This window comes from Cajanus cajan, chromosome 3 (assembly GCF_000230855.2).
Source record: "Cajanus cajan strain Asha chromosome 3, NIPB_CcT2T_4, whole genome shotgun sequence".
In the NCBI taxonomy this organism is placed as follows: Eukaryota; Viridiplantae; Streptophyta; class Magnoliopsida; order Fabales; family Fabaceae; genus Cajanus; species Cajanus cajan.
The window spans coordinates 58,015,077-58,024,503 of NC_138519.1; the positions used below are offsets into that span (position 1 = coordinate 58,015,077).

The 9,427-nt window shown below is 38.7% G+C and overlaps 2 protein-coding genes across 2 annotated transcripts; both read left to right on the plus strand.

The window, feature by feature from the left end:
* The first annotated feature begins 1,563 nt into the window (after nt 1-1,563).
* Nucleotides 1,564-3,611, plus strand: LOC145956350 (uncharacterized). Its single transcript, XM_083071936.1, has 5 exons — nt 1,564-1,733; nt 1,854-1,882; nt 1,982-2,469; nt 2,695-2,901; nt 3,402-3,611. The coding sequence occupies exons 1-5, from the start codon at nt 1,564-1,566 to the stop codon at nt 3,609-3,611; spliced, it is 1,104 nt and encodes a 367-aa protein (XP_082928062.1).
* Nucleotides 3,612-3,672: 61 nt separating this feature from the next.
* On the plus strand, nt 3,673-6,691 carry LOC145956351 (uncharacterized). Its single transcript, XM_083071937.1, has 6 exons — nt 3,673-3,836; nt 4,535-4,748; nt 4,812-4,944; nt 5,064-5,199; nt 5,719-5,863; nt 6,572-6,691. The coding sequence occupies exons 1-6, from the start codon at nt 3,673-3,675 to the stop codon at nt 6,689-6,691; spliced, it is 912 nt and encodes a 303-aa protein (XP_082928063.1).
* Nucleotides 6,692-9,427: the final 2,736 nt, after the last annotated feature.

Here is a 9,427-nt window from a genome sequence, read left to right on the forward strand (position 1 = left end):
CACTCAACTTTTGGTACTCTTTTTGGTACTTGTAGATATTTATATATGTTATTTTACCCCCTAAATTGGAAAAATCAAAGTATATTAAAAGGATAGAAGAGTAGTAGCAAAATCTTAATGTTTTCCCTCCATTTTTGTAGAAAAATTGAGAAGACAAAGTTGCACAGCCATAGTTGTGGTTCTGGAGCTATAGCTGTGGAAATCTGGGGAGAAATTTTGAAGGCCAGAAACATGCAGCTATAGCTGTGGTTCTGCAACTATAGTTGTGGTTCTGCAACTATAGCTGTGGAAATCTGGAATGCTCATTTTTGGTTTCAGAGACTTGAAGCTATAGCTGTGGATCTGGAGCTCGAGCTGTGGAAATCTGAAATACAATTTGAAGCTCCAGAGAGTTGAAGCTAAAGCTGTGAACTCAAAGCTAAAGTCATGGAGCACCCAGGACCCAACAAAAACTCCAGAGATCCACAGCCATAGTTGTGGCTTCACAGCTGCAGCGCTGGAGGTTCCTTAAGCTTGAAGGAGTTGCCACAACTATAGCTGTGAAACCACAACTGCAGCTTTGGAGGTTTCTTCACCCTGAAGGACTCTCCACAGCCATAGCCGTGGATCTACAGCTGCAGCCGTGGGAGGAAAAATCACTCTTTGCCCCTGTTTTAAAGCTCATATAAAAGGGGAAAAATCAGGAGAAACAGGGCATCACGAAATTTACAAAGAAAAACAAGGGAGAAGCACGTGAAGAGGAGAGAACGAAGGGAGAACAAAGATTTGGAAGCTGAATCCTTTGGGAACGAAGATCAACTCCATTTCTTCATCCTTTACTTTGTAATTTCTTCTTTTCACTCTTTGATCCTGTAATGGCCATGTGTAGCTAAACTTCTTAAGGATTGGTTGGATGTAACTACTAACTCTTCTTCTTCTTAAATATATGCATTTTGATCTCATTATTTGTGCATTGATTCTTCTCTTAATGCTTATATCGGCTTGATCACCGTTGTATGATTTTTGGTTTTTGAATCCAGTTGGAAAACGTTTTTGAAAACCTGAACTGAATCTTGCACCTAATCATTTCTTGTTCTAGGAATAGACTTGATTTGGTTAGTCACATTGTTCAAGTCATTGTTCTTAATGCGAAGTGTTAAACTCAAAACATAGAGGAATCATGTTTTGAGCTTAATGACTTTAGGATTCAACCTTGAGGAATCTTGTTGGATTACTTAATGAACGTGGAAATAATGGAATTAGAATCGCATGTATTTTAAGAAGATCTATGAGTTAACAAGTGCTTCTGGACCAATCCTTGTCTCTTAACCATTGTCTTTACTACTCTTAATTTATTGTGTTGTTTTACTCCATCTTTACCCATTTGCAATTTTAACATCATTCTCATTTAAATCATCAGAGCAAGAATTACTAAACACTCAAATCCCTGAGGACGATATTCGAATACTACTTCGAAACTTGGTTCACTTGCCAAGTGGTGTGTTTGCGAAAAACCTCATCAGTCAGCCTCCTTAGTTCAAGGGGGATTCAGATCCTGATGTGGCAGATCAGTGGTTGAGTGAGATGGAGAAAATCTTCAGTGTCTTGGGGTCTTCTAAGGAGAGAAAGTTGGCTTATGCAGTATACATGCTGACGGGCGAGGCTGAGTACTGGTGGAGAGGCACCAAGCAGATGTTAGAGAGCAGGGGTGTACCTGTTGATTGGGATTGCTTTAGGAGGGTCTTTTTGGAGAAGTATTTCCTAGATAGCTTTTGATACGGTAAGGAGGCGAAGTTCATAGACTACAGCAGGAGAGCATGTCTGTTTCAGAGTATGCTATGAGATTTAAGCATCTGTCTCATTTCTACTCTCAGGCCATATCTGAGGCTTAGAGATGTAGGAAGTTTGCAGAGGGGTTGAGGCATGAGCTGAAGAGGGACATAGTCCCTATGTCCATGGTGGAGTTTCCTACCTGGGTTGAGAAGGAAAAAATTGTTCAAAGATTGGAAGGTGGTGGTAGCAACAGCAAGGCTACTAGAGTTCAAGAGGGATCATCCGGATCCAAGAGGGGAGGCTAGCAAAGGGGACCCTATGACAGGTCTGTTTAGTCTTAGAGGGGTGTTGTCAATAGGGGACCTTGTCTTACTACTCCCCAGGGTGGAGCACCATCAGTGCGATGCTACAGATGTGGAGGAGCACATGTGGTTAGAGATTTCCCATCCGGGGAATGTTTGTTTCAGATGTGGCAGGCCAGGCCACCTTTCCAAAGATTGTCAGATGCCATTGACTCCATCTGGGAGTGCTCCAAGCCCACCTAGGCCTACAACTACGGGGAAAGTTTTCGCTTTATCAGGTGTAGAGGCTTCCACTTCATCAGATCTGGTGAAGGGGAAAGGGAAGGCAACAAGTGAGGATGTTTTGTTCCTGTTTGATTCTGGTGCCACACATTCTTTTATCTCTATTGATTATGTGAGGAGATTAGGTTTATCGGTATCTGCATTGCATGTTAATTTGTCTGTGTCTACTCCGGCTTCAATTTTTATTGTGACGTCGGAGATGTGTGTGAGATGCCCGATAGAGGTATTTGGTAGGAGGTTCCGAGTGAATCTGATTGTGTTGCCCATGGTGGATATCGACATAATCTTAGGGATGGATTGGTTATTTTCCCATCACATCCTTATAGATTGTGCTCAGTGAGAGTTGGTATTTCCTTAGTTAGAGGATGAGGTGTTGGTGTCAGCGGGTCAGACTGAGCAGTTGATGAGGGATGGAACTGAGTGCTTTATGTTGTTTGCCACTTTAAGTATTGAGACGGAGAGGGCCATCACTGGGATTGAGATTGTCAGTGAGTTTCTTGAGGTGTTCCCAGATGATGTGTCGGGATTGCCACCTATGCGTGATGTTGAGTTTAGCATTGATCTGGTACTAAGTGTAGGACCGGTATCAATAGCTCCTTATAGGATGGCTCCAGCTAAGTTGGTAGAGCTGAAGAAATAGATTGAGGATTTTTTGGAGAAACAGATGGTGAGACCTAGTGTTTCTCCTTAGGGTGCCCGAGTATTGTTAGTAAAGAAGAAGGATGGTGGGGCTTGTTTGTGTGTTGATTATCGGTAACTGAATAAGTTGACGATAAAGAATAAGTATCCACTTCCGAGGATTGATGATTTGATGGATCAGCTGAGGGGAGCTTCGGTGTTTTCGAAGATTGATTTGAGATTCGGATACCATCAGATCAGGGTAAAGGAGAATGACATACCGAAGACTGCTTTTAGGACTAGGTATGGTCACTATGAGTATGTAGTGATGCCTTTCAGTGTCACTAATGCTCCAGTAGTGTTCATGGATTACATGAACATGATTTTTAGGTCATTCTTGGATAGGTTTGTGGTGGTCTTCATTGATGATATATTGGCATATTCTAGATCTTTGGAGGATTGTTGGGAGCATTTGAGGTTGGTTTTAGAGGTGCCGAGGGAGAGGCAGTTGTATGCCAAGCTGTCCAAGTGTTAGTTTTGGTTGTCCGAGGTGAGGTTTTTGGGGCATGTGATATCGATAGAGGGGATTACAGTAGATCCAGCCAAGGTGGAGGCTGTGATTCAGTGGGAGCATTTGAGAACTGCTACGGAGATTAGGAGTTTTTTTGGGTTAGCGGGTTACTATTAGAGATTCATAGAGGGTTTCTCTCGAATAGTAATGCCTTTGACTCAACTGACTCAGAAGGATCAACCTTTTGTTTGGACGGATGCTTGTGAACAGAGTTTTCATGAATTGAAGGGACAGTTGACTACTTCTCCAGTTTTGGTATTACCTGACACTAGTGAGTATTTTGATGTGTTCTGTGATGCTTCTCACCAAGGGTTGGGTTGTGTGTTGATGCAAGGAGGGAGAGTAGTGGCATATGCTTCGAGGCAACTTAAGACCCATGAGAGGAATTATCTTACTCGTGATTTGGAGCTTGTAGCTGTGGTGTTTGCCTTGAAGTCGTGGAGACATTATCTGTATGGTGCGAGATTCAGTATATTTAATGATTACAAGAGTTTGAAGTACATGTTTGATCAAAAGGAGCTAAATATGAGGCAGAAAAGGTGGATGGAATTCCTAAAGGACTTCGATTTCCAGTTAATGTATCATCCTAAGAAGGCGAATGTTGTAGCAGATGCATTAAGTATGAAGTCCATCCACATGTCGGCTATGATGATTAGGGAGTTGGAGTTGATTGAGCAGTTTAGAGATTTGAGACTAGAGGTGGAGGTTGTTCAAGATTAATTTAGTTGTGGTATGATCATCATAACTAATGAATTCTTGAGACAGGTGAATGTAGTAGAGGTGGAGGTTGTTCGATTTTCAGTTGATGTATCATCCTAGGAAGGCGAATGTAGTAGCAAATGCATTGAGTAGGAAGTCCATCCACATGTCGGCTATGATGATTAGGGAGTTGGAGTTGATTGAGCAGTTTAGAGATTTGAGACTAAAGGTGGAGGTTGTTCGAGATCACATTAATTGTGGAATGATCATCATAACTAATGAATTCTTGAGACATGTGAATGTAGTAAAGGTGGAGGTTGTTCGATTTCCAGTTGATGTATCATCCTAGGAAGGCGAATGTAGTAGCAGATGCATTGAGTAGGAAGTTCATCCACATGTCGGCTATGATGATTAGGAAGTTGGAGTTGATTAAGCAGTTTAGAGATTTGAGATTAGAGGTGGAGGTTTTTCGAGATCACATTAGTTGTGGTATGATCATCATAACTAATGAATTCTTGAGACAGGTAGGAGCTAAGCAGTTATAGGATCCAGAGTTGTTAAGGATTTTGGGATTGTTTGGTACCAAGAGAGTAGCTGATTTTGAGCTTGGTACTGATGGGATTCTAAGATTCAGGGGTCAGATTTGTTTACCTCAAGATTCAGAATTGAGGAGAGCTGTTCTGGAAGAGGGACACATGAGTCATCTTAGCATATATCCTGGTATGACTAAGATGAATTAGGACATCAAGAAGAGTTTTTGGTGGCCTGGTATGAAGAGGGAGATAGCAGAATTTGTGGCAGCTTGTCTGACTTGTCAGAAAGTGAAGATTGAGCATCAGAGACCCGGAGGGGTTTTGCAGTTGATGGAGATTCCCGAGGGAAGTGGGATAGTGTCATTATGGACTTTGTGGTTGGGTTGCCTAGGGCAGCTAGGAATAGTTACTCTATTTGGGTGATTGTGGATAGGTTGACAAAGTATGCGCACTTTCTTCCTATCAACAAGAGGTGGTCCTTGGAGAGGCTTGCATAATTGTATATCAGAGAGATAGTACGGTTGCATGGGGTGCCTTCTATTATTATTTTTGACAAAAATCCAAGGTTTACTTCTAAGTTTTGGCAGACTTTACATCAGGCGTTGGCGACGAGGTTGAGGTTAAGCTTCGCTTATCATTCATAGAAAGATGGTCAATTGGAAAGGACAATTCAGTCACTTGAGGATCTCCTAAGAGCTTGTGTGTTGGATCATCTAGGTAAGTGGGAGGAGGTGTTACCATTGGTGGAGTTTACCTACAATAACAGTTATCACTCAAGTATTGGCATGGCGCCTTTTGAGGCTTTGTATGGTTGGAGGTGTAGGACTCCATTATGTTGGTATTAGGAGGGTGAGTCAGTAGTGGTTGGTCCAGAGTTAGTTCTTCAGACTACTGAGATGGTGAGACAGATTCAGGAGAGGTTGAAGGCTACCCAGATTCGATAAAAGTCCTATGCTGATAGAAGGAGGAGACCTCTAGACTTTGAGAAGGGAGGGCACGTGTTTCTCATGGTGACACCCACTACTGGTGTGGGAAGGGCAGTAAGGGCTAAGAAGCTCACTTCGAGGTTCATTGGTCCTTACCAGATCCTTCGTCGTATAGGTCTGGTAGCTTATCAGTTGGCGTTGCCTCTGGTTTTATCCAACCTACATGATGTGTTTCACGTTTCATAGTTGAGGAAGTACATCAGAGACCCGAGTCATGTGGTAGAGATGGATGAGGTGCAAGTTAGAGAGAACTTGACCTATGAGAAGAGACCAGTAGTTGTGGTTGATCACAAGTTGAAGAAGCTTAGGGGCAAATCCATCAGCTTTGTGAGAGTTCTTTGGAATACAGCTACTGGTGAGGCAACCTAGGAGGTGGAGATTCAGTTCAAGGAACGATATCCATTTCTTTGAAAGTCGTTCTGGATATGAATTTTACACGACATTTGAGTCCAGAACGGGTCGTTCCGAATTCAAAACGAGCCATTCTGACCACTCTAGACTTTTATAAATAGGCCACATGCATGTAGTTAAGGAGAAAGAAGGGGAACTTAGAAAGAATTTTTTGAGAGAAAGACTCTGGGTCTGTGAGCTCCTTTCTCTCCCAAGTTTTATCTGTATGATTCTTCTTCTCCTCTAGATCACTAATGTCTTCTGTCTTTTCTTGAAATTCAGACTAGGAAGCTTGCTTTTCTTGATGCATCGGATGATTGCATGTTGATTTTGAACTTGTTTTTGAGTTGTATGGAGCTTGTGCATTGTGTTTTTGTGTTTGCATGTGGCTGGATTTTCTGGTTTGGATGAGTTTTTGAACTCTCTAACTGGGATCAGGTCAAGAGCAGGTTGAGCGCGTCAGGCGTGGAAGAGCTTAGGGCTCTCGGGTTGGATGTTAGGCCGGGCGTGAGTGGGTTTGATGTTTTTGGATTGAAATTGATGCTCATGCATGTTTAAAGTTGAAGTTTTAGATCATGTATGTATGCTTATATGAATGTTTAATATGACATGTGTATATGTTCATATGAAAATGATATTGATCATGATGGTGGGTAGACCATGTATGATGTGTGATGCATTATTGCATGTGATGCCTTATTGCTTGAGTCTAGCCTGCGACTTAAGGAGAGGGAGAATTTTTTTGAACTAGAAGAGTTCACATAGAGTCTCTTGAGAGTGATGCTTGGATAGGCCACTGATATATGAGATTGGTGCTCAGGTAGGCCACTAGATTTGGGTGAGAGTGGTGTTCAGGTAGGCCACTAGGTTGGGTGAGTCTCCTCTAAGTCCTTAGCTAGTGTTGGAGTGGAGTATGAGGTCGAGGGTTATTCCTTTAACCAAGTGCTGGGGAAGGTGCATGGATCCTTGCGGATAGTCGGTGGGCGAACTCCACAAGTGACTTGGTAATGCATGTCAAGGTCGTGGTAAACTTGTACCCAGCTATGCTATACCTGACGGTGGATTCGAACTTCCAATTGTGTAAGTGACATCATCCGAGTAAATCTGAGTGATGATTTTTATCCTGTTTAGCTGTGACCGAGCATGCGCATTGGGGGTGAAAACAGTTGGGGTGATTTCGATAGGATTGGGATATTACTTACACTGCTCTGTTGTTAGGGAGATCTCCTAGGTGTGTGTGTGATGACGCATTAGATGATAGATATGCATTTGATATCTTTCATGTGTTGCTTAATTGCATGAATGTTGTTGTGATGAAGTGCATGGTGTTTGATTTCATGATTGGTGTGTTGCATTTTATGCATGAGTAGATTTGGAAAAAGTGTATGGTGTGGCTCTATGAACATGATTGGATACATGTGTAGTATAGATTATTGTTCTATACTTGTATGGTTGTTAATTGAACTCTAGCTTACCCTTCTGTTTCTATGTGATGGATTGCGGTGATCATACTTTGTATGCGAGCATATCAGGGCTAGCTTGGAGTTGAGGTCCGCTGCCAGACGAGGAGTTTTATCCTAGTGTTAGAGTTACCTGCTGGGTAACTATTGTTGTGCTTGACCGACACTAGAGAATATTATTTTGGATGACTATACATATGTACAGTATTATAATTTATATTTAGAAAACTTAGTTATTATTATAGTTTATATATCCTATATGTATGAGTTGTCACATTTAATATTCCTTTTATTCTACTTGTAATAGTGCGATTCCACTAAGTATAAGAACCATGCCGGTCGTTACAATTGTTCATATTTTCAAAGTGACCACTTGTTTAATTTATCTTTTTCTTTTTTAATTTTATTTATATTGTTTAAAACCTAAGAGATCCCTAAACCCTAAAAATATAAAAAGAATACTTCTCTTGATACTATTTCTTTTGATACTACTTCTTTTCACACTAACAGGACCGAGGAGCTTCAAATCTTTATAATCGTTAATACAATGACAACTTCTATAACCTCTAGGTTATCTGAAATTACGGACATTTGATATGAAATGTTACTTTTTTAAACCTTGATATTAAAAAAATTAAAACTCATTTTTCATTTAATAATAAAGAATAAAAAAAAATAAAACATATACACCAAAACCTGTTATCGACCTTATTTATTGTTATTATAAATAACTATTTTGATTTCCACTTTTTATTGAATCCTTCTACCCTTAATTGCTAAAAAATATATATATAAAATCATAACTTTTTCCTAGTTTTTTTCAAATCTATACCGTTATAAATAGAGGATCTTTGTATAAAAAAAAATACACATTTTAATAACTGCTTTTAATTCCATTTTAACATATGCCATTCAAACTTTTTTCCCCTATAATTATGAACTTCTTAAAACCACTTTCTCCTACATTAATTTTTCCTTTTCTTTTTATTTATTATTTTACTATGAAGCTACTTTTAAGTACATTATAAGAAAATTGTCATATAGTGACGTATACCTGATAGTTATTTAATAATGTCACTAAAAATTACTTTTAACCACACAAAAAATATAATATATGTTTATATATTATTAAAATGTGTGGGTATATACTATAATGACACATAAAATATGTTGTTAAGTTTCATTTAAATTAATACTAAAATTGTGTGTAACTATATGTGAAATAGATATACACCTATATATATTATATTTATAGTGACACTTTTTGTATATCATTATACGCAACATTTCTTATAATGAACTGTTCATTCTTTTATTTTATTTTACTTTATTATGAAATACTTATAATAACTATTCACAAAAACAATTCTTTTAAATACAGTGCTGGCACGAAGTTCTTATTTTTTTTCTGCTAGTATATTACATATAACATAAAAAAAAGTGATATAGGAAGTGATTCCTTAAAATTAATAAGTGGTTAGTCTGAGAAGTATACCACGAAGTAAAGAAAACAAAATAAAAACTACCTAAAAAAATGAAAGAAAAAGTTATGAAGACAAAATAATAATAATAATAATAAATAATAATAATAATATACCTATTATAAAGAGAATATTATGTTATGTAACGATTTTTCTTTACTTTTTAGTTCATCATCATACTTCTTGATGTTAAAAAATATAATTTTTTATCCTCTTTAAATAATTATCCACAACAATTCAATATCATGTCTGAATAACTATATTAGAAATTCGAAATGTCTCAACCCTCTAATAATTTATACTTTTATAATAGATATCATATAATAAAATAAATTATCTTATTTGATATATAT